The sequence below is a fragment of the Dromiciops gliroides genome, chromosome 2, assembly GCF_019393635.1.
Source record: "Dromiciops gliroides isolate mDroGli1 chromosome 2, mDroGli1.pri, whole genome shotgun sequence".
In the NCBI taxonomy this organism is placed as follows: Eukaryota; Metazoa; Chordata; class Mammalia; order Microbiotheria; family Microbiotheriidae; genus Dromiciops; species Dromiciops gliroides.
The window spans coordinates 552,095,216-552,120,837 of NC_057862.1; the positions used below are offsets into that span (position 1 = coordinate 552,095,216).

General features: G+C 37.7%; 1 protein-coding gene across 1 annotated transcript; it reads right to left on the bottom strand.

Annotated features, from left to right (window-relative positions):
- Positions 1–430: 430 nt before the first annotated feature.
- CST7 (cystatin F) lies at positions 431–22,228 on the bottom strand. The gene is made up of 5 exons (XM_043988023.1): positions 22,106–22,228; positions 6,616–6,735; positions 5,868–6,025; positions 1,524–1,640; positions 431–1,085 (listed from the first exon to the last, which is right to left on the bottom strand). Exons 1-5 carry the CDS (start codon positions 22,173–22,175, stop codon positions 1,008–1,010), a joined length of 543 nt encoding a protein of 180 aa, XP_043843958.1. The 5' UTR covers positions 22,176–22,228; the 3' UTR covers positions 431–1,007.
- Between the last annotated feature and the right edge of the window lie 3,394 nt (positions 22,229–25,622).

The following is a 25,622-nucleotide window of genomic DNA, read 5'->3' on the forward strand; positions in this document are numbered from 1 at the left end:
CCATATTGCTGCTAAGCTCTCACAGGAGCTTATATAAATAAGAGGTTTTATATATGTATATATACATATATATGTATGTATGCACATATAGACACACATGCATATACACATATACATGTATATATTTATATATTGTATATGAAAGCACTAAGAGTTTTATCTTGACTTTGTACCTGCAACTTGTTTTGGTCTGGATAGTTTTAAAGAGCCTTAGGGAAGGTGAGAAGAGTCCAAACTAACTATACCATTATATCCAACCTCAGTTTCTATGTCAGATCAAAGAAGGTTAGGCATACAGTACTTTGTGCAATTCTGTGTGCTTTCTTCCACCTGGAATTTCTTGTGCTCTTAACTGCTGGCTCAAGGTTCACTCCCTTGAGGCTCTACCTTTTGGTTCATAATCTACACCATCCCTCATTTTTCTTTGAGAACCTTCAGCATGTATGTTGTCTTGACTTTCAGTTCTTAACATATATTTCATCTGCTTTGAATCAAAACTTGAGGGAATGAGGGAATAGCATTATAAATGCTGTTCTGCAAGTTTGTTGTACTAGCCCATATGAGACAAATTACTTTTCAATTGAGTGCTTCTTTTATTCTCATAAAATAATATTAGTATTATTACCTCTAATCATTTCAATCTGACGCTGTCTTTGGCTTTTGCCTACAAGTTTCCTGAAACTTTTGAAAGAATCAGAATTTTAGCATGCTTGTTAAAGCACATAAATTCATTCTTTGCATGAGCTCTCCCTTGAAAACTTCCCTTTAGTATTCTCTTTGTCACATACTGAGGCAGTGCCCTGAAGTACTGTAGTAGTACAATTTATTAATTCTTTTACTTCTATTTTATCTACCACTGAGAAGTAATCTTTGATGCTTATCTATTCTAATGGGCTATGAAGCACAAATACATTCAAAGAATATACAATATCTGTGATAGTCAGGAAGTGAAGGTTGGGTTGGAAACCAAAACACCATCCAGCCTTTGTTTGAGGAGAAGCAAAAAATCACTGACAATGGAGAACAAGCACCTCGGTCTTTTGGAGCCAGGACATGACCCAAACTTCAGTATAGCAGTTGAATGTCTGTAAGCAGATAGAAAATGTGTGAGGCATATGATATTTCTAAACCCAACAGCATATATTTAATGAGCATACAAATGCCTCAGGAATATACAGTATAGCTCCACACCAAATCACTTGAAGTGATTTCTAGTAGTTATTTTCCCAGCTCAGCTTTTTATATGAAGAGAGAAGACATTATTATATTGAAAGGGAATAGGCAGCAGTACTTGCAATTCACCAAAAACAATGCAGATTTCCCTTTTAATTTTAACTTCCTTCCCACATTATGGATGATTCATGACAGGAAGCCCACCTTTGATGGAGTATAAAATCGAAACCATGTCAAGACAAAGACAATGTGGCTTGGTAATTTTATGAAGCCCCCCAAAATGATCAATGCAGACTGTAGGAACTTTGTGAAGAAGAAAGTTTAGGAAGTTAGGAGCTCAAGTGCCCTACCTGTTGTAAAGTTTTATCTGTTTGAAAGTCACAGTTGTCCAAGTTGAAATGTTCGTTCTTCCTGCAAATTGTTCGGCTTATATACATATCGATCATATATTTCAGTCCTTTCACGAGCTAAATTGAATGAGAATAGACTCTTGTATTATTTGTGATAAAATAGATTTAGGATTTTCTTTTAGGTGTTGGCATCACTGTTGAGAGGTCAGAAGCCCTGACTACATTTTGTACTGTGTAGGGAGTTATTGAAACTATGGGGTTGAGCTGCTAAACGACATTCGGAGAGAACACCTTGAGGAAGACAATTCTTTATGCTCTGGGCATAACTGTTGTGTTATAGGTTACCTTTGTGTTACACCCCAATATCTTAGCCACATATCAATGGCTATGAATTCACATGCAATTACCCATACCATCTGGTAAATCCAATTGAGAGACAGTGTTGTAAAGTGGAAGGTTTGGAGATTTTGGAATCAGAGGACCTGAGTTCAAATATTGCCTCTGACACATTCTGGCTATGTGACTCTGGGCAAATCACTTAATAATTCAATGTCCTAGGCAGTTCTCTGAACTGGTCACTTTCACAGAAGATTCTGATTTGATGGAGGGAGGTTTCTCAGGTGGAGTTTCTTATACCAATGAAATCACAGGTTCAATCCCATACCATGATAGATGAAAAAAACTATCATTATAGTTGGGCAGTTTTCCAGCTTTTGGCCATTCTTACACATGTTCTACTGATACTTTCTTCTTTAGATATCCTAACCTTCATAAGTTTATCAAACAAGCATTTATTAAGTGCTTATACTGACATTATGCTAGAGACAAAACAAACCTTATGACAATAAGGAAATATTATATAATAATGAATTATGACATTATGCTAGAGACAAAACAAACCTATTATTTAGTATTTCCTTATTTAAGGATCTTAAATCTGAATGGGAATACAATAAGCGAATACATAGATATACATAAAATTTAGGCTTCTGGGTGGATCTAGGTGGCATCTTTCTGGTCCTGGAGTCAGGAAGACCTGAGTTCAAATCTGGTCTCAGATACTCATTAGCTGTGTGACCCTGGGCAAGTCACTTAACCCTGTTTGCCTCAGTTTCTTCATCTGTAAAGTGATCTGGAGAAGGATATGGCAAATCATTCCAGTATCTTTCCCAAGAAAACTCCAAATAGGCTCATGAAGAGTTGGGCATGACTGAAATGACTGAAGAACATATACAGAACAGGTACAAAATGACTTTGGGTGGGGAAGGTACTATTAGATGGGGAAACCAGGAATAACATTATGCACTTGATCTGATTCTTGAAGGAAAAAAAAGTATTCCAAGAAGTGGAGGTGAAAAGGGAGTGTATTGCATGGGTGTAGGGAACAGTTCTGTGGGTGGGAGTTCTGTGTGGGAAGCAGCAAAAAGGCTAGACTCCAGCCTAAGTGGAAGCAAAAAATATATAATAAAGTCAAAAAGGCAGATTTGGCATAGATTGTAAAGAGATTTAAATGTCAAACAAAGGAGTTTATATTTGATTCTGCAGGTTTGGGGTAATACTAGAATTTAATGAATAAAGGAGTGACGTGGTCACACCTTTGCTTTAGGAAAATCCCTTTGACAAGCATGTGGAAGATGGATTGGAATGGGGAGATGAGGCAGGGAGACCATTAGTCAATTATTTTTACTGAAATAGTGTTGTGGCTGGGTAAATAGAAGGGGACAGATGCAAGGAATTTAGAAGTAAAAATGATGAGACTGGGCATACATTTGGATATATAGGGATTAAAGATGATGCTACAGCTGCAAACATTGGGTGTGGTACCCTTGACAAAATTAGGGAAGTTTGGAAAAGATGTAGGTTTTGGGGGAATAAAAATAAGGAAATTTATTTTGGACATGTCTCTACTTTCAACATCCCTTCATATCTCTGTAATTCTCATTTCAACTAAACTATTTAATTGCTGGTTTTCTGCCACAGAACTATGCCTTCAATATCTCCCCCTCCTTTTCTACTATTATGAACCAGGAAACTTTCTGATGTAGTGTACCTCACTTGGGAGTTCATTGAAATTGGTCATTTAATTCTCAAGGTATAAAAAACACATCATTCAAGAATCAGACTGGGTTGTTGGATGCCCAAAGCAGCCACTGCCCTGGAATACCTTATTTGTGGTTTCTCACTTTTCATCTTTATATCAATCATCACTGGTCTATTAGTCCTCATAAGTATATATGGAGATGGTAGCCCAAAGCCAATTATACCTGCAGGAAAAGTGATGACCCTCACCTCCATTTTTGAATTTCCCTTATAAAACATGAGACACTCTTGCTGAACATCAGATAGTACTTCGAGTGAAGAATTTTTGAGGGATTGAATAATTTCAATGAGACATCTCAATAGATATTCCCTAGGACTTCAGGTATAGCCAAATGTCTTTAAGAAGAGGTAAAAGAAATTAGTTTAGCCTGGATTAAGTTGCCTTTCCTTAATTCTTCCATGTATTTCACTTCTACTTTAAATGGTATTAAATTCTAAGAGAAGTCTGGACATTTGCCATGATTTGAAAAGAAAAAAAAGATTTCGGAAGTTGAGGGTGGAGCTAGATAAGTTGTGATTCTGTTGACCTTGATCAAGGGTGTATATGTGTGTGTGTGTGTGTGTGTGTGTGTGTGTGCGCGCGAATAATACTAGACATCCACTGAAACAGGTAGAGGAAAGGCATTTATGTTTATTTAATCTGAGAAATAAGGACTTGGAATCTGATGTTTGAAATAGTACCTACCAACACAAAGAAAAACAGAGCTGTAAAAAAACCCAAACTGCCCTTAAGAAAAAGAAAAGCAAAATCTCATAAATGCAGTACCTGAAAGAATATGATAGAAGAGTGAATTTATTTGGCATCATTTGGAAAGGAAACCTTTTTGGATGAGAATGTTAAGAATGTTAAGAACGGTTACTTTTGTCCCTTCTTATATTATGGTGAACATAAGGTAGCTTTTTCCCGATTTAGTCATTATGAACATCTGAACTTGTATAAAATTATAAAAAGGGATATACTTAGAGATACTGAGATGAGTAAGCATGTTTTCTTCCATATGAAATAGTTCCAGACTGTTCTGTTTCTTAAACCCTTTTGTATTTTTAATACCTTTTCTGTCTTAATGTCAGTTATACTTTGCTGCCATTTAAATAGTATTTAGTTAAATCATTGTTCCTCCTTTTATCCCCTATTTTGCTACTTCTAAGTTACCATCATCTAGGAAATCCCGCATATGATAACTAATGATACATAGTAAGTTTTGGGATATGCAATACGTCTTCTTTTAGCCTCATACCCCTGGGAGGTAGCTCCTATAGGTTTTATCTCTGTTTTATATATGATGAAACTTGCTTATAACCACATGGCTAATAAGTATTAAAAAGCCACATGTTATCATGGGTCCCTCTTGACTTCATAAGCACACTCTTTCCTGGGATACAATACTTCCTCCAACCAAGTGTGTTATATAAGTGGGTCTAAATCAGAATCATAAATTTAGAGCTGGGAAGCACTTTAAAAGTCATCTAGGGGCAGCTAGGTGGCGCAGTGGATAGAGCACCGGCCCTGGACTCAGGAGTACCTGAGTTCAAATCCGGCCTCAGACACTTAACACTTACTAGCTATGTGACCCTGGGCAAGTCACTTAACCCCAATTGCCTCACTTAAAAAAAAAAGTCATCTAGTTTGACTCCCTCATTGTATGGGGAAGGAAAATGAAGTTTGGTGAGGCTAATTGATTTCCCTATAGTCACACAGTAATTAGCAGATTCAGGACTTGAACCCAGGTCCATCTGACTTTAATTCTAGTGTTCTCTCTACTATGAATAAACAGGCTTTCAGTGAGGGTCAATGCTGCTGTTTGGTTGTTTTAGTACTGTCCAATTCTTTGTGATTCCATTTGGGGTTTTATTGGCAAAGATATTAGAGTTGTTTGCTATTTCCTTCTTCTGCTCATTTTACAGATGAGGAAATTAAGGCAAACAGGATTAAGTGACTTGCTCAGGGTCACACAGCTAGTGTCTGAGGCAAGATTTGAATTCAGGCTCTTGGGACTCCAAGGCTGGTGCTTTATCCGTTGTAGCTCCTAGCTGTCCCAAGGATCACTAGGATTCTCTTAGTAAAAACTAACAGTTTTTGAAAATGATAGTCTTTATATTTTGGCTTCTTAGAAGGGAGTAGGTCTGGTTGTTGGTCAAACTCTGGCCATTTGCAGTTTCTGGGGAAACAAAGCAAAAAAATCCCAAATTTTCTTTTTAACTTGGGTTTTTCTTAAGGGATTGGGGAATAGTCAAATAACTCACCTGCACTGTTGCTTTATCAATGTGAAGTTCTTTGAATAAGAAGAGGTCATTTGTGCAATTGTTAAACCTTTCCACTGCAAACCTGGCTGCTTTTTGAACCCCAGGGTCACTGGGTTTTATGAATTTGGGAAATCCTGGTTTCCCCCCAGCATCAAGGCCTAAAAGAGAAAAAAATGTAGCCAGCCAACCACATTATTTATAATGGAAGGGATACTCTGTCTCTGACACCACAAGGTACTTTTCTCTCTCTTCTCCTCCAACTCTTCCCCTTTCCCAACTCCCCAATTATGCAATAACACTTGAGTCCATCCTAGGGGAGATTTCCAACAACTGCTAGTTGAGATGAATTGAATTTTCACCACAGTTGACAACATGGAGTCTTAGGGAAAAAAAGGCAACTAAACCTGTAAATTTAAACTAAACCTGTAAACCTGAGCACCTGAAGAACCTCAAAAAACCCTTGACTATTTTAGTTATTGTCACCTCAAAGAGTCAGAAATTTGCATGTGTACACACACACACACACACACACACACACACACACACACACACACACCCTTCCTTTCCCCAATCATCCACTATTCAGAAGACTGTACAAAACATCTAAGTAAAGACTGAACATCAGACTTCCTTTGGGATAAAGGAGGGCCTTAGCTACTGACTCCTTGATTTTAATGTCAGGGAGAGTCAGTAGTTTTTTTCCATTCCTACAACCACTACCTTAGTTCAAATTGTTATTAATTTTTACCTGAACTATTGCAATAACCACATAATTGACTTCCAGGCTTCCAGAATTTGTCATTTCTAATGCATCCTGTATACTTTGGGACAGCCAGGTATAGGGGTAAGCAAGGTAGGCATTCATCACCTAGGACACAATAAAGAACACTTTAATTTTGATTTACATGTAAGGGGGTTAAAAGAAGGCTTTCTCTTTTGCTCCACCTCTTCTGAGTACACCCCATGGAGTCCTAAGTATCTGTCCTTGGATCACATGTTTGGTTCTGAAGGAGTTGTCTTTAGCTTCTGATTTTTTTGTATTTCTCTCCCTGAGCATAGGTGTCTGAACAGTGATCCTGAGAGATGATCTTTCTAGGATTGTCAGTGTGAGAGTTCAGTAGTTTAGTCCAGCAGCTGCCTTGTGGAGGAAATACCAGAGAGTAATGGAGTTGGGACGATATTTTTCTCTTTCCCTACTCTCTTTTCCCCTACTCCTCCCACAATTGGCCATGGCACTAAGTGGAGATCTTTGACTGATGTTGGAAAATCACATTCAGCACAGAACAGAAACATACTCTTTAGACAGACATGGACGTAGCAGCAATGTTAAAGCCGCAAAGAAAAGAACAGATAATTAACTCAAGAGAACCCTCTTTGGTAACTGAGGGTCAAATTGTAAAGTGGACCTGACCGTGGAAGCCCAACTTAAGCACCTCACTCAGCAGAGATGCTATTCTTGGAACAGGGGTGGCGGGGTGGTGGGGTGGTGGGGGAAGAAGCTTCATGTGGACTTTATGAGGAACAAAAGGATTTCTAGGGCATTCCTTTTGCTGTTGTTTTCCATTTAGATTGTAGTCGTTGTCTATATTTCTCTGGTTCTTTTTTCACTCTTCATTACATGGATGTTCTATATAAGTTCTTCATGTCATTTCTTATAGCACAATAATATTTTAATACATTCATGTGCCACAATATGTTTGGAGAGTGGCTAATCAAGGGGAGTGTACTTTCCTATCACAAAAAAGTACTGTTGTGGAAAAAATGGTTTATATAGGCCCTTTCTTTTTTTATTTTTGATCTGCTTGGACTATATACTTAGTGATGAGATTTCTGGGTTGAAGGACCTGGACATCTTACTAACTTTTTAGTTGTTTTTAAGAATTAAAAATGTGAATATACTCATTGTTCAGAAGGGAAAGGGAAGAGGGAATAAACATTTATATACTGTCTACTCTGTGTAGGCACTTTGCTAAGTGATTTTAAAAAAAACACCCAACAAACTAATATTATCTTATTTGATCCTCAGAGAAACCTGGCAAGGTAGGTGCTATTATTGTTCCCATTTTACAGTTGAGGAAACTGAGGTTAACAGAAGTTAAGTGACTTGCTCAGGGTTACACAGCTATTGAGTGTCTGAAGCCAGATTTGAACAGAGATATTCTTGACTTCCAGCCTACTACTCTATACACTGTACCACCTGGTGGAAGATCAGGGAAGTGCAATTTTCAAGCCATGTTTAGGATGCTTTAATGACTTGTTTTCGATCTGTTCCTCTACTAGATTAATATTGCAAAGGCGCTGTACTAATTGTGCCACTTTTGTTAAAACCAACTGAAAAGCTCCCATGGCTCCACATTGCTTTTGAAGTGAATGAATCACATTATTTGAGAACAGGAAAGGATGTTAGCAGCTCTTTAGTCCAACTCACACACCAAAAAATCTCCTGATAAGAAACCCAAGTGAGTCAGATAATCTGAGATTGAACATTCTGTCACTGTCTGCATATGATTATGGGCTTCAATTTCCTCATTTACAAAATGAGAGCATTAGGTTGGATTCTGTTTCTTTCCAGCTTTAAATTTTATAACCCTATCTCCTATTTACTAACCACCCAGCTCCCCTGCCCCAACTGTCCTTTCTGAAGCCAGTTTCTTTGGATCTCTCCTGTTTATCCCAACTCACTTAAAGTGGAAAGGAGCCCACATTTTCTGATCTCATTGTCCTTCCTGAGGAAATGTGAGCATTGTTATCCCCTCCTTTGATGCATTTCCCTGCCTCTGTATCCCTTTGGTTATCATTGTGAATAACAACTTCTTGTTATTATAACAATATATAATAACTAGCATTATGTAGCAAACTAGATTTTAGAATTTTTAGCAGTAAGTACATAAAGATATTTTAACACTGGCATAACACAAGAAGAGGAGTTTTTGTTTTTATGGTTGTCATAGCCTTATCAACACCTATAGAAAGGAAAAAAAATGGTTTCAATGCTTCACCCGCAAACACCCACCCTGAATACAAGTCTTTCAGTACCAATGTGTGGTTTCAGTCAGCCAAGATATGCGTTAAGTTCACAAAGGAAGGTGTTCATCTCTGACGGTTGGGGAAATAGAGGGTCTTCTTTAGAGAAGACTTTTCAATATTGCTTGTGGGGTAAGTGGAAAGCCCCCACTTAGAAGTCAGATCACTTGCTTGTGAAACAATTCACATGAAAGGAAATGGTGACGCAAGGAGAGTCCAACCAGCAGAATCCCCCTCTACTTATGCCACTTGCCTAACCACCTCCTCTACCACCAGACACATTTGAGAACTGGTAAGCTCTCTGTAGAGTTAGGCATCTTTGTCCTTTCTCATATTTTAAGCTTCTCACACATATGTGTAGAGGTAAAAGAAGAAGGCATGTAGTTGTGCATTGTGTCAGGGAAGTTCTTTCTCAATTCAGTATTGAAAGGGACCCCAGAGATTATCATCTAGTCCCACCAATAATTGATTAGGAATATCCTCCCATATATTTAACATGCCTGGCAGGAACAGAAGGGAGAAGGGGAATCTAGGAAGGTGGCAGTACCATTAATGGCATTAGGAAAATTGGGAGGAAAGACAGATTAGGGAAGAAAGACAGTAAGTATGGTTTTAGGTATTTATATTTGAGATGCCAGTAAAATACCTCAAGATGAATAAGTGTGATATAGTAGAAAGAAGACTGGATTTATAGTTCAAGAAGTCAAAACTTATCTCTATTTTCTATGTGATCTTGAATTTTCCCTTCACCCCAGTTTCCTTATCCATAAAAGGATTTGGACTAGATATTTTCTTCTGTCCCTTTCCTCTCTCTTTTCTATAGCAAGATTATCATTGCTTTCTTGGTGACTTTGTGCCTTTAAATTTCAATTTAAGATATTTATTAATCATTTACTATTTGCAATGTGCTTCTAATACCATGCTAGAAGGAAAAAATGAAGTTATATGGAGAACAATTGAAGCAACAATAACTGTTGAAGCAAAATATATGTCATAATAAGTGTGTTAATTACAGTGAAAATGAGATATGAATAACATTTACAGTCTATCACCATTTCCTAGTTTAGGAAATTTAAGGAGACCAAAAGAGTCTAGAGTCAGTCAACAAATGTTTGATTTTTGTAAAGTGGAGAGATACAGCAGTGAAGGGCAATGCAGGTTGAAGACAACTGTTTGTAAAATCTTATGTAGGAGGTTGGGTTATTATGAGTAGTACCTCATTATTATGAGTAGTCAAAAGAAAAATAAGTTTACAAAAAGCTTGGCAAGATACTGAGCCCAAGCTAAATGACTGTGAGGGTCATTAAGCAATGAAATTGGAAGAGAAATGGATAAATAATGTAAAAATAATTGTCACTATTGATTTTCTGACAGTATAGTCACATTTGTACTCTGTCATAAGCACTGATGTTTTAATAAGGAAGTAGAAGTAATAATAAAGAGAAAAGATGAGTAGTTGAACTAGAACAAGTACCTTGAGTGGAGTTCTAAGCTGCAGGAAACAATTATGAGAATGTTGAGGGATCTAGTCCTAAGACATCTAAGTAAGAGGAGGATGTCCAATGCTTGGAAAAAAAATCTTAAGATGCTATTATCAAAAAAAGAGTGATGAGAAAAATATCATTAGCTGATAACTCACTTGCCTACTTTCTTATCTCTAAAAATTCTTTATGGGTAATTTAGAGATGCATTGAGAATATCCTCGCTGAAGGTTTGAGGAGGTTGTAAAAGTAGATTTTTGCAAATGACAGCAGACTGCATTTTGCAGTTACACAATTCTCTGAAGGGTGTGAATATTTTGAGATATTACTATTTATTGTTTGTTGAATATTAAAAAAATAAAAGAGAAAAACATCACCTTAAAGTTTCCCTCCAACAATGCCATATCTGGGGGCAGCTAGGTGGTGCGGTGGATAGAGCACCGGCCCTGGAGTCAGGAGAACCTGAGTTCAAATCCGGCCTCAAACATTTAACACTTACTAGTTGTGTGACCCTGGGCAAGTCACTTAACCCCAATTGCCTCACCAATCCCCCCTAAAAGCAATGCAATATCTGCACATATGACATACAGGATTCCTTGAGAGATTTAAAGAAAGAGATTCTTTGAGGACCCTCTGGTTCTTAATATCAAATGAGGCATAAAAGAAGGAGATGCACGCTTGCCAATGTTGTTTGTCACTGTCCTAAGCACAGAGGCCAAATCAAAGAAGGATGGTGTGGTCCTTTGGATGTGCTTATTTACAGATGACATTCTGCTGATTTCACTGAGCAAAAGAACACTGTGAAATTTCCTAAATAACATACATACTCATTCAAGAGAGTTTGGCTTAACTATTCTTAGACGAAAAACTAAGTGGATGAAGGATGCCTATTAGATTCCAGATTCTTATATACTGTTGGAGTAATAGCCCATAGAGTTCGTTCATTAGTATATATGTCTCAGATTGGCATTGCCAATGGACAATGGGGTGGGCCCACAACTGAACATAAGGGGAAAAGTAGAATGGATTGCCTTTAGAAAAATGGGTAATGCTTTTAATGTTTCCAAACTTTCCCCTGAAACAAAAAGAAAAATATTGCTAATATCTTTTTTTTTCTTCTGGTGATACTTTGTGGTTACAAATAATGTAATATCAGAGTCTCTAAATACCTAAAAGTGATGGTCACTCAAATAGCAATGGAGAGTTGTATGGTGGGCATGAGTAAGCCACAACATATTATCAACAAAGAAATGCCGAGGAGAAGAGATATCTGTCAGGGAAACTTTAGGATTATAAAAATACAGAGGCTAGTCCCATAATAAAAGTGAGGGATAAATTATGAATAGCCCAGATGCTCTCATGGTAGCTATGAAATATACAAAGACCTAGAGGAAGTCCCCCAGAATGTCTGGTAATCTCCCCATGAAGGATTTCTATGCAGAAATGAATAAGCATCAAAGAGATAAGGAGCATGGAAGTGTTATAACACAAGTACACACATATTCTCTCTCTCTCTCTCTCTCTCTCTCTCTCTCTCTCTCTCTCTCTCTCTCCCTCCCTCCCTCCCTCCCTATCTATAATAGCAATGCTATCAAACTCAAATAAGGTACTAAACTGCATATAAGGATTCCTATTGGCTACATATTGACTGAGAAAACCACGTATTAACATTATGCATCATTGTGTTTTTAATTTATTTCATCAAATATTTCCCAATTGTTTTTAAATTTTGTTCAGGCTTTTGGGGATGTTGTGGGCCATGGCCATTTGACATCTCTCTCATCTATGCTATTACAGGGAGCATCCATATCAATGAAACTGCAGATCCAAAGTATATGAAAGGAATTGCCTAGGTGGCAGAGATACAGGACAAAACCAAACAATCTTTCCTTTGAAAGAACTGATATTCAACTGGGGGTGGGGCAGGGCTGTGATTTTTTTTTATTTATTTATCAAATAAGTGAATACGGTTCCAGATAGTTTAGGAGAGAATACTAATAGCTGGGGGATCAGAAATGATTTTGCTTAGGAGGGAGGTAATGGGCTGAGCTTTGGAGGAAGCTGGGGTAGAGAGGAAGAGAAAGTACATTATAAGCATTGAAGATGGCCTGTGAAAAGACATGGATAGGGGCGGAGCCAAGATGGCGGAGAGGAAGCAGCAAGCTGCCTGAGCTCTCCTTCTGTTCCCTCAAAAAGAACATTAAATCAAGCCTCTGGATGGATTCTGAAACTACAGAACCTGAAAAGAGACAGAGAGACACAGTTTTCCAACCAGAGATAATTTAGAAGACTTCAGGAACAGGTCGGTCTGACTCGGGCAAAAGGGAGGCCCAGCGCAGGGCAGCAGCCCAGCTCTGAGGGGGTCGGGGAAAGTCAGCAGGAGCTGCAGGCCACAGCCAAACAACTGAGGCCCCTGGAACCTGGCTCAAAAATCTGGTGGCCAAGAAGGATAGTGGAAAAACCTACCTGCACTGGCCGGGAGGGCGGGGCGGTAGGGCGGGGCGGTAGGTCCACAAACGAGACAGGTGGGATCCGGCGCCTGGCGGAGCGCACCCAGACAGGAAGTGCAAGGAGTCAAACTGCACACACTGTAAAGGCCTCAGAGTAAAAAGCCAGTCACAGAACACCTATACCCCTGCACAAGAAGCCCAAAACAGGGACCCTGGTGCCCCCAGAGCAGACCTCAACTTAAAAAATAAATAAATAAGCTGCAATAATGAGTAAGAAGCAAAAAGAGCCCTCTCCATTGAGAGCTTCTGTATCAATAGGGAAGAAGCCAATACCCTCAAATTGTCTACATCTGAAGCCTCATGAGGGAAGGCGAATTGGTCTCAAGAACAAAAAGCCTTCCTGGAAGAGCTCAAAAAGGATTTTAAAAATCAATTGAGGGGCAGCTAGGTGGCACAGTGGATAAAGCACGGGCCTTGGATTCAGGAGGATCTGAGTTCAATTCAAACCTCAGACACTTGACACTTGCTAGCTGTGTGACCCTGGGCAAGTCACTTAACCCCCATTGCCTTGCCAAAAAACAAACAAACAAACAAACAAAAAATCAATTGAGAGAGGTAGAAGAAAAAATGGGGAGAGAAATGAAAGCAAAACAAGAAAACTATGAAAAAAGAATTAGCAGCTTAGAAAAGGAAGCACAAAGATTGACTAGCCAAATGGAAAAAAAAAGAGCATAATTTCACTGAAGAAAACAATGCCTTAAAAAATTCATTTGGCCAAATGGAAAAAAAGGTACATAATCTCATTGAAGAAAACAATGCCTTAAAAAATTAAAATTGGTCAGTTGGAAGATAAGGAATCCATGAGACACCAGGAATCAGTCAAGCAGAATCAAAAGAATGAAAAAATAGAAGAAAATGTGAAATACCTCATTGGAAAGACAACTGATCTGGAAAATAGATCGAGGAGAGAGAATTTGAGAATCATAAGTCTGCCTGAAAGCCATGACCAGAAAAAGAATCTAGACACCATATTCCAGGAAATTATTAAGGAGAACTGCCCTGATATCATAGAATCAGAGGATAAAATCATCATTGAAAGAATCCACCAATCACCTCCTGAAAGAGACCTCAAAAGGAAAACTCCAAGGAATATTGTAGCCAAATTCCAGAATTACCAGGTGAAGGAGAAAATACTCCAAGCAGCCAGAAAGAAGCAATTTAAATATCATGGAGCCACAGTCAGGATTGCTCAGGACCTGGCAGCTTCAACATTAAAGGACCGCAAGGCTTGGAATATAATATTCTGGAAGGCAAAGGAGCTTGGATTGCAGCCAAGAATCTACTACCCAGCAAAAATGTGCATTCTCTTTCAGGGGAAAAGATGGACATTTAATGACATTGGGGACTTTCAATCTTTCCTGGTGAAAAGACCAGAACTGAATAGAAAATTCGATCTTAACATACAAGACTCTGGGGGCAGCTAGATGGCGCAGTGGATAGAGCACTGGCCCTGGAGTCGGGAGTACCTGAGTTCAAATCCGGCCTCAGACACTTAACACTTACTAGCTGTGTGACCCTGGGCAAGTCACTTAACCCCAATTGCCTCACTAAAAATAAATAAATAAAAAATAAATGAATGAGGAATAGTCTACCTATCAGATCTTTGGAAAGGAAAACAGTTTTTGACCAAACAAGAGATAGAGTATATTATAAAATGCAAAATGGATGATTTTGATTACATTAAATTAAAAAATTTTTGTACAAACAGAAGCAATGCATCCAAAATTAGAAGGGAGGCAGAAAGCTGGGAAATAATTTTTGTGGCCAGTGCTTCTGATAAAGGCCTCATCTCTAAAATATATAGGGAACTAAGTCAAATTTATAAGAATCCAAGTCATTCCCCAATTGAGAAATGGTCAAAGGATATGAACAGGCAGTTTTCTGATAAAGAAACCAAAGCTATCTATTCCCATATGAAAAAATGCTCTAAATCTCTAATGATTAGAGAGATGCAAATTAAAACAACTCTGAGGTACCACCTGACACCTATCAGATTGGCTAAAATGACAAAAAAGGAAAATAATAAATGTTGGAGAAACTGTGGGAAAATTGGAACACTAATGCATTGTTGGTGGAGCTGTGAACTGATCCAACCATTCTGTAGAGCAATTTGGAATTATGCCCAAAGCGTGATAAAGCTGTGCATACCCTTTGACCCAGCAATACCACTTTTGGGTCTTTTTCCCAAGGAGATCATGGAAAGGGGAAAGGGACCCACATGTACAAAAATATTTATAGCTGCTCTTTATGTGGTGGCAAGGAATTGGAAGTTGAAGGGATGCCCATCAATTGGGGAATGGCTGGACAAATTGTGGTATATAAATATAATGGAATACTATTGTGCTGTAAGAAATGATGAGCAGGAGGAGTTCAGAGCAACCTGGAGGGTCTTGCGTAGAACCAGAAGAACATTGTACACAGTATTATCAACATTGAGTGTTGATCTACTGTGATGGACTATATTCTTCTCACCAATGCAGTGGTACAGAAGAGTTCCAGGGGACTCGTGATAGAAAAGGATCTCCAAATCCAAGAAAAAGAAAAAAAAAACTGTGGAGTATAGATGCTGATTGAACCATACTATTTCTTTTATTTTTGGTGCTGTTGTTTTTTCTATTTTGAGGTTTTTCATCATTGCTCTGATTTTTCTCTTATAACATGACTAATGCAGAAATAGGATTAATGTTATTACGTGTATATGTATATATATATATGTGTGTGTGTATATATATATATATATATATATATATATATAAAACCTATATCAGATTACCTGCTGTCTAGGGGATGGGGGAGGGAGGGGAGGGAGGGAGAAAAATCTGAAATTGGAAAGCCTGTATAAACAAAAGTTGAGAACTATCTCTACATGTAACGGGAAAAAAATACTTTATTAATTAAAAAAAAAGTAAGACACATTGAACATATGGATATTAATGTCCAACATGAGGAATAATCTGTTAAGAAACTTATTGGCATCCTGAAATAAAAAAGAATGGAAATTTAAAAAAAAAAAAGAAAAGACATCGATATAGGAGATGCAATTCCAATTTGGAGAACAACTAAAAGGCCACTTTGGTTGGAACAGAGGATGGGAAGAGGCATGGCATGGAGGTGACTCTAGGTCATTGAAAGCCTTGAAAGTTATATACAAGTTCTGATGATTCCTACCGAGTTGGAAAGGGTTTCAGTATAGGCCCAGGACCTATGTCTCCTATCCAGGGACCAGCCTACTTAAGCTGAGAGAAGCTGACTACTGGGTTGGTTATAGACAGGTTGTTGCTGTTGTTTTTGGTTTTGTTTGGGCCACAGCAATTGTTAAACACCATGGATTAAACCATGATCCATGGTTTAACATGGTTCATGATCCATGTTAGTGGATAGACTGCCCAAACTGATGAAGTCTCAACTCCTGGGTATTGCCAATAAGAAAGCTGTGCAGATGAAGCTGTGTTTCCCTTGGCCAACCAACCTTCCCATTGTATTTGCTGCTATTTTTGTTCATTAAAAATAAAAGCTTTTGGGGGCAGCTAGATGGCACAGTGGATAGAGCACCTGCCCTGGAGTCAGGAGTACCTGAGTTCAAATCCGGCTTCAAACGGTTAACACTTACTGACTGTGTGACCCTAGGCAAGTCACTTAACCCCAATTGCCTCACAAAATTAAAAAATAAAATAAAATAAAAGTTTTCCATTAGTCTTGGTTTACTAGGTCCTCTTGACTTAGCTAAAAAACAATTCCCAATTTTCTGATTAAATAAATTAAACAGAGTACAGGACTAGAATGAGGGATACCACTTTCTATTGTGAGGAATAGCTGCTATTATTATAGTTTATTTCAGTCATTTTTCAGTTGTGTCCAATTCTTTGTGACCCCATTTGTGAGTTTCTTGGCAAAGATACTGGAGTGGTTTGCCATTTCCTTCTCCAGCTCATTTTACAGATGAAGAAACTGAGGCAAACAGGGTCAAATTATTTCCCCAGGGTCACACAAGCTAGGAAGTGTCTGAGGTCAGATTTGAACTCAGGAAGATGAGTCTTCCTGACTCCAGGTCTGGTGCTCTATCTGTGGGCCACTTAGCTGTCCCTATGATTATAGTACCCTACATTTTACTAAGGGCTTTGTATCCATTATTTCATTTAATTCTCATAATAATGCTGTCAGGTACAGATTATCACCACCATTTTATAGGTGGAAAAATAAACAAAAAAAGTTGTAGCCTCGAGTGGTTAAGCAATTTATCCAAAGTGACACAGCTAGGAGGAACAAAATTAAGATTTGACCCCAAATTTCTTGGCTCTAAACACACAGTCCTTACTCTTATACTCTAGGTTGTGTGGCCTTGGCTGAACCATTTGACTTCTCTGGGACTCAGTGATATGGTTGGACTATATGATCTCTCTCTCTCTCTCTCTCTCTCTCTCTCTCTCTCTCTCTCTCTCTCTCAGATGCCATCTATCTTGAAATTTCTTTCATATAAAAGTATGACACCAAAAATTATTGTAAGCTAGTGAATAAAGGGAAATAGTAGGAAAAAAAATCAACAGAGACAAGTGAGTATATCTAGATTGGACTTCTCTTTGTGCATAATATAGGATTCCTATGATTGAATTATGTGACTTTAGATAACTATTATGAACCAACTGTTCTGCAGGAGATTGATGGCCACTCAAGCTCTCCTATTATGTTAAGGGTCTATGATTCATTTGTGGAATGGACTGAATGCTCTTTTCTTTCACCCCACAACAAATACCAGCCCCCAATGTGGTTTTAATGATAATTGACACTGAGTCACAAGCAAGATTGTTGCAATAGCTCAAGTTTAAGAAGAGAAAGCCTTTCAAACTGTGCCTCTACTTTCTCTTTTCTTTTTTTTGAGGCAATCGGGGTTAAGTGACTTGCCCAGGGTCACACAGCTAGTAAGTGTCAAGGGTCTGAGGCTGGATTTGAACTCAGGTACTCCTGACTCTGGAGCTAGTACTCTATCCACTGTGTCACCTAGCTGCCCTTGTGCCTTTACTTTCAATTCAGACACTGAAGAGGAGCTAATATGCTTCTTGTTGTGGGAGGTGTGGAGGCTTAGTAATTTATGCTAAATGATAGGTGGCCCAAGAAGTGAACAGAGTAAAGAACTAAGAACCAAGAAAGCCAAGGCTAAACTCTAATTTCCTATCATTGAGGTTTGGGCTCTTAGGCAAGAAGCTTTAATTCTTTGCACCTCTGTTCTCACCTATAAAAGGCAGTTCATTTGGTCAGTCAACAAACATTTGTTAAGGACCTACTATATAGTAGGGACACTGCTAACTACTGGGGAAACAAGGAAAGGCAAAAAACAGTTCTTGTTCTCAAGGTGCTAAGAGTCTAATGGAGGAGACAACATGCAAACCATATACAAACAATGTATAGAGAGACAGAAATGGATCTCTCTCTCTCTCTCTCCCCACACACAGAAATATCTATATAAATATATAAAAATTAAAACACATACATATATACATACACATATATGTGTGTATAGATAGAGATAGAGATGCATATAGATATGTCAGTCTCTCTGTTTCTGTCTCAATCTTTGTGACCCCATTTGGGGATTTCCTGGCAAAAATACTGGAGTGGTATTTTCAGTTCCATGATAGCTTCCTCCATATTATGGCCTGCTGAGCCAGTGCAAAATGGTGCAATCCTATTCTTACCTCTGATATATTGATAAGCAATGACATCAAATCCCTAAGGAGCCCATAACATTTGGTTTTTAATTCAGTGCAAAATAGACTTGTTCTTATTTAGCCTTATTAGCCTTTGTCCCAACTCACTACTTAACATTCACCTGAGTATCCATCTTAAAAAAAAACACAGAAAAACAGAGCATGTTAAAGCTCACCCTCTTGGTACTAGACTTAGTTCAGATGTGGGATAAACATTTTAGCTCTCCTATAGCTCAAAAGCCCCTAACTGAAGTGATCCACTAGCCTCAGCTTCCCCAGCAGAGACAACAGTTATGTGTCACCACATTGGATCCCCATGCTATTTTTAAATTGCTCTTAAAGGATATGAACATTTACAATGATTTTTGTCCAAGTCCATATGTGTATGGTTTGGTATTGAAAGAAAGGAAGTTAACCCAAAGAGAAAGATTTTGGGGAGCTCATTAGAAAGAATTTTTGTACTGTATGCAGTCTGAGACTTCTATATTATAGGCTTGTCAAACCTGGAGAGAATCAACAAGAAAATGAACTGGTAGCAGTGAGAGGTGGAGAGAATGGCAAGTTTATTCAGGTAACAATACCTTACATAGAATATACATGAGAGGACTGATTCTGGTCCCATTTCTGCAATTAATGCCCTGTGTGACCTTGGGCAAATAATTTTGTCTCTCTCAGTTTCAGTTTTCTCATCTGTAAAAATGATTGGATTTGGGGCAGCTAGGTGGCTCAGTGGATAGAGCACCGGCCCAGGATTCAGGAGTACCTGAGTTCAAATCCGGTCTCAGATAATTGACACTTACTAGCTGTGTGACCCTGGGCAAGTCACTTAACCCCAATTGCCTCACCAAAAAAACAAAAACAAAAACAAAAAACAAACAAACAAAAACAAAAACAAAAATGATTGGATTTGATTCAGAGATCTCAAAGGATCATAATTTCTATGTGCTTACATGTCCAACCTTCTGGATATCTGTATCCACTATTGTTTCCTAGATGAATATAGTCTCTCCTAGCTACCCATTTTTAATACCCTTCCTCTTGGCTAAAGTATTGGAACCATTGTAGTTAAACCATCAAATGTAAAAAATTTAGCTTAAAGTGTCTGAACAATAATTTCTGTTTTGATAGGTAGTACAAGGGTAAGAAGAACTATCAACATTTCAGAAAGAACTATAAATCTCTAAGGAAGCATGAAGTAGAATCTCTTGGCTTCTAACTTGCTTTTACCAGGTAAGTTCCTTGCTGTACCAGTCTGTATGATGCAGAAGAAAAGCATGTTTGAACATAGGCTTTCAAGTTCACAGGCCTTACAAACTTTCCAGAAACACTGTCTAATTTCAAGCATGTTGAGAGGAACAGCATTTTTGAAGCCTCTTCACCTCAAAAGGAAACCACAGATGTTGCATTGGCCATAAAGGCACATGTAATCCGAACTTGCATTTGTTTCACTTGCACATGTAGCTTAGAAAGCTTGCCTACATTGCTTTCTTTGGCAGAGCAAATGAGGCTGGGGAGTGTGGGGTGGGGAAGGAAGGAAGAGGTGGGTTCCTTGGTAGGATTGGCTAATGGATGGCAATCCAGGTGAGAGATGCTAATCAATTGAGGAGTTCTAGAAAGAAGAGAAACTGTTCAGATCTCCTTTAGGACAGAGATTATTAACCCTTTTTTGTCTCTTGGATCTGCCTGAAGTCTGGTAAAGCCAATGGACCCCTTCTCAGAAAAAAATGCATAAAATATTCATAGGATTACAAAGGGAACAAAGTATACTGAAATAAAGTTATCATCTTTGCCTATTGGCTTTCCTGGCTTCCTTTAACTAAAATCCCATCTTGTACAGGAAACCTTCCCCAACCCTCCTAATTTTAGTGCCGTCCCTCTCTTATTTCCTATATATCCTGTATATTGCTTGTTTGTACATATTTGTTTGCTTGTTTTCTCCCCTGTTAGATTGTGAGCTCTTTGACAACAGGGACTATTTTTGCTTCTTTTTGGATTCCCAGAGTTTAGCACGGTGCTTGGCACATGGTGAGAACTTAATACAGGTTTACTGACTGATTGAAAAATAATTTTTTTAAATCATAAAAGCATTTTATCATTTTCTAGTTACATGTAAAAATAGTTTTCAACATTTGTTTTCATAAGATTTTTAGTTCCAAATTTTTCTCCCTCTCTCCCTTCCCTCTCCCCTCCCCAAGACAGAAAACAATCTGATATAGGTTATATATGTGCAATCACATGAAACATATTTCTGCACTAGTCATGTTGTGAAAGAAGAATCAGAACAAAAGGGAAAAACTTCAAAAAACAAAAAACAAAAGTAGAAACAGTATGGTTCACTTTGCATTCAGAATCCACAATCCTTTTTTCTGGATGTGGAGAACATTTTCCATCATGAGGAAAAATATTTTCAAAAAATGGACCCCAAGTTAAGAGCCTTTTGGTACACTAGTTACTCAGTGTTCTGACTTTTCTGGAGGTATCATCTAGTCATGGCTATCTTTAAATTAAACTTGATTTAACAAAGAAAGGTTTCATGTAAATATGGCCTAGCTCACAATTCTAGAGAGGTTCACAATCATCTTTTGTAGTAGATAGTCACAGAATTTTAGAACTTCAGAGTCAGAGACCTGAGTTTGAATCCTGCATCAGATATTCATTACCTGTGTGACCTTTTTCAAATCACTTAACATCTGTAAAATGACTAAAGGATCGTTAAAGTTTCTTCCAGCTTTAAATACATGATCTTAGGATCCTGAATCTTCTCTATCACATCCTGAGAAATAGTCATTCAGTCTCTCCCTCAAGATCCCTATTGAAAGGAACATAATACCTCTCAAGAGCCATATTTGAACTTTAACCATGCACATATTATTCCCATTTCACAGATGAAGAAACTGAGACATAGCAAAGTGAAAGGACTTACCCCAAAACTCGCATAGTAAGTTAATGGAAGATCTGGGACTCCAACCCAGGTCTTCTAATTCCACATTTGGTGCTCTTTTCTCCACACCACACAGTCTCTATAAATATATGGTGACAAAGCTCTCAACTTGCTAGATCAGAGATATTAAATCCCCCCATGCCCTTTTTATGTTAAAGATTCTTTTTTCTGGACCGGTGAAGCTTAGAGATTCCTTCTCAGAATGTCTTTACATGCATAAAATAAAATACATATGATCACAATGGAAACCTATCATATTGAATTCTATCTATCTATCTATCATGTATCTATGTATCTATCTATCATCTATTTAAAAGTCAATGGTTAAGGACCCTTGTGATAGAGAAGAAGGGAGAGAAGCCAGTTAAGACGAACTTGAAAATCTATCAGTCAGTAAAAGCCATCTCATGGTAAACTTGTTAAATTAGAGCACAGAGTGGGGAAAAAGACACAGTGGTCTGCCTCCCTAGTAGATAAGTCGAGATGGTAGCCATTGCATAGAGAAAGACCAGGTTGGGTCAGAGAAGAAATGAAAAACAAAAGAAGAGATCCTCAGAATGGGCCTCTTTTCTCATCTTACCACTGGAAGTGCTGGTTGAGTCAGCCAGAGTTAAAAGACAAAAGATGAACCAACCCCAAGCTGCCCTCATAGCTCCACTTCAGAAGTCTGACATTTAGAATATGTTGGTCACTTCTGACAGCCTTAGAGTGTGTGTGAGTTGAGGGGGGAAGGAGGATGGGTAGGTGGAGAAACTACCTCTAGCTGTTCAAGAGGTCTCATTGGCTGCTGGGAAAACAGTAGCTCTGAAGTTTTTCACAGCTGTGACAATTAGGCTTCAACCTCATCATTTGTCTATGGCTGATTCCTTCAGAGGACCAGGGGAGATTTACTTGCTGAATCATTTTTAGCAGTTACTCTTTCTAAACAGAATTACATGTTCCCCGTCTGCATATGGGTTAACACCCTAAACTCAAACTGCCTGTTTTTCTTAAAGGAAGAATTAAAGTTAATGAACATTCGATCTCCTTTCTACAAGGCTTTAAGGCTGCCAAAGCTCTCAAGTGAATTAACTCACTTGATCTTCAGGACAACCTTATGAGGTAGACTGAGTGGATATTGTCCTCATTGCGAAGGCAGAAGGTCCTAGCTAGGAAGTAGCATTTGAACACATCCCTTTATATTTTTTGTGCTCTTTCTTCTGGAGTTATAAGAGAAACACATTTTGCTGTGAAGTCATCATAGAGAAGTGTACATGCTAATAGTTTTCATATTAAGACAAAAATTGAGGTTTTAAAGAATAAATTTTATTTTTAAAATTTTATTTTATTCTGAACTTCATAAACAAAATAAACATTTCCTTGATACAGTAGAATAGGAAAAAAGATTATACATGAAACTATAAGTCTATTATGTATAACTTGCTGTTCTTTTAAAATATGTAATAAAGTTATCATATAACTTTCTTCCTTCTCTCCCACTACCCTAAAGATAGCGACCATTAGACACAAATACACACACATATATAAAAGCATCCTATACATACTTTAATTTATTAGTTCTTTCTCTGGATTCAAATAGTGTCTTCATATGTCCTCTGTAGTTAATTTGGGTATTTATAATAGTCAAAATGACTTAGTCACTTAAGGTTGTTCCTAAAACAATATTGTTGTTACTGTATACAATGTTCTCTTGATTATGCTTATTTCACTCTTCATTATTTCATTCATGGCTATCCATGTTTTTCTTAGATAATGGAGCTCATAATTTCTTATAGCATAGTAGTATTCCATCACAATCATTTACCACAACTTGTGCAGCTATTCCCCATTTAATGGGCATCCTTGCAATATCTGGTTCTTTGCCACCACAAAGAAAACTGCTACAAATATTTTAGAACATATAGGTTCTTTTCCTTTCCCCCTTATCATCTTTAGAAATATTCTTAGTAGTAGTACTGCTGGGTCAAAAGATTTGGGCATTTTAATAACTTTTGGGGCATAATTCCAGATTGCTCTCCAAAATGGTTGGATCAGTTCACAATTTCACCAGCAATGAATTAGTGTCACATTTTTTTCACATCCCCTCCACCATTTGTCACTTTCTTCTTCAATCATTTTAGCCAGTCTGATAGGTGTAAAATATAAAAGGTTGTTTTAATTTGAATTTCTCTAATCAATAATGATTTAGAGAACTTTTTCATATGACTACAAATTTTTTTTATTTCTTCATCAGAAAACTGCCTGTTCATATCTTTTGACCATTTATCAATTGGGGAATGACTTGTATTCTTATATATTTGACAAAGTTCTTTATATATTTGAGATATGAGATCTTTATCTGAGAATCTGTCCATAAATATTTCCCATAATTTCCTGCTTTCTTTCTGATCTTGGCTACATTTGTTTTACTTATACAACCCCTTTTTAATTTAATCTAATCAAAATTATCCATTTTACAATTCAATGCTCTCTGTCTCTTGTATATTCATTAATTGTGCACTTATCCTTAAGTCTGATAGGTAATATATTCCTTCTTCAAATTTTCTTGTAATATCTCTCTTTGTTGTTATTTGTCTTTCATTTCCTTTCCTTCTCTCTGTCTGTCTCTGTCTCTGTCTCTGTCTCTTAACAGGGCAATAGGGTGAAGTGACTTGCCCAGGGTCACACAGCTATTAAGTGTCAAGTGTCTGAGGCCAGATTTTAACTCAGGTCCTCTTGAATCCAGGGCGGGCCCTTTATCCACTGTGCCACCTAGCTGCCCCTTGTCCTTCATTTTCAAAGAAGAACATGACATTGGGGGTGATGTCATGACTTGCATTGAATTGGATTTAAGTGAGGGAGGATTGTTCAAGGTCAACAACCTCACTCTCTCCTCCAGAGCCATCGGGGTCCAATGGCAAGATATGTATCAGAATGACTGGAGATGGCCCTGGATGTTTTAAGGTAATTGGGGTTAAGTGACTTACTCAGGGTCACACAGCTAGTAAGTATCTGAGGTGAGATTTGAACTCAGGTCTTTTTGACTCCGGGGCCAGTGCTCTATCCTCTGCACCACTTAACTGCCCCCATATCTCTCTTTATAGCTAGCTCATGTACCCATTTTGTTCCTATCTTGGTAAATTGTGTAAAATATTGGCTTATGCCCAGTTTCTACTAGACTAATTTCCAGTTTTCCCAGCAATTTTTGCCATATAATGTAACCTTATTGGGATATAATTGGTCTAAAAAAATCTTATAATTTAATGAAATTATTGTTTCTATGATTTAGTTTTTAACCACTTATCCTTTTAGATTAGGTTGTTTAATATATGTTTCTGTGGTCCCTTATTAAATATAATTTTATTACATTATTATCAGAAAAAAATAATTTTAATATTTCTGCTTTCTGTTTTTAACTATAAAATTTTTACATCCCAATATATGGTCAATATTTATAAAAGTACCATGAACCAATGAGAAAAAGGTATATTCCTCTCTATTCACATTCGGTTCTCTCCAGATATCTATCATATCTACATAGCTTATCTAAATTTCTATTCACTTCCTTGATTTCTTTCTTGGTCCAATTTTTCTAGTTCTGAGAGGGAAGATTAAAGTCCCCCACTATTATAGTACTATTATATATCTCCTCCAGTAATTCATTTAACTTTTCTTTTAAAAAATTAGATGCTGTAATATTTGGTGCCTATAGATTCAGTATTGACATTGTTTCATTGTTTGTGGTACCTTTTATCCAAATGCAGTTACCTTATTTATCTCTCCTAATTAAATCTATTTTATATTTAATTTTGCCTGAGATCATATTTGTCTTTTTTGCAACAGTTGAAGCATATTAAATTTTACTTCAACCCTCCATTTTAACTCTGTATGTCTCTCTCATTCATGAATGTGTTTCTTGTAAACAACATATTGTTGGGTTCTGATTTTTTTTTTTTTTTAGTGAGGCAATTGGGGTTAAGTGACTTGCCCAGGGTCACACAGCTAGTAAGTGTAAAGTGTCTGAGACCGGATTTGAACTCAGGTCCTCCTGAATCCAGGGCCAGTGCTTTATCCACTGCGCCACCTAGCCGCCCCGGGTTCTGATTTTTAATCCATTT

What these genes read in the sequence shown, in the direction of transcription:
- CST7 (XM_043988023.1), bottom strand. Translation starts at nt 22,175, where the DNA reads ATGAGGGCAGCTTGGGGTTGGTTCATCTTTTGTCTTTTAACTCTGGCT. An exon ending in CTCAACCAGCACTTCCAGTG is followed by an intron (nt 6,736 to 22,105) that starts GTAAGATGAGAA and finishes ATTGTGTCCTAG; the next exon opens with GTGATGAATGCCTACCTTGC. An exon ending in CAGATAAAACTTTACAACAG is followed by an intron (nt 1,086 to 1,523) that starts GTAGGGCACTTG and finishes ATCTGCTTACAG; the next exon opens with ACATTCAACTGCTATACTGA.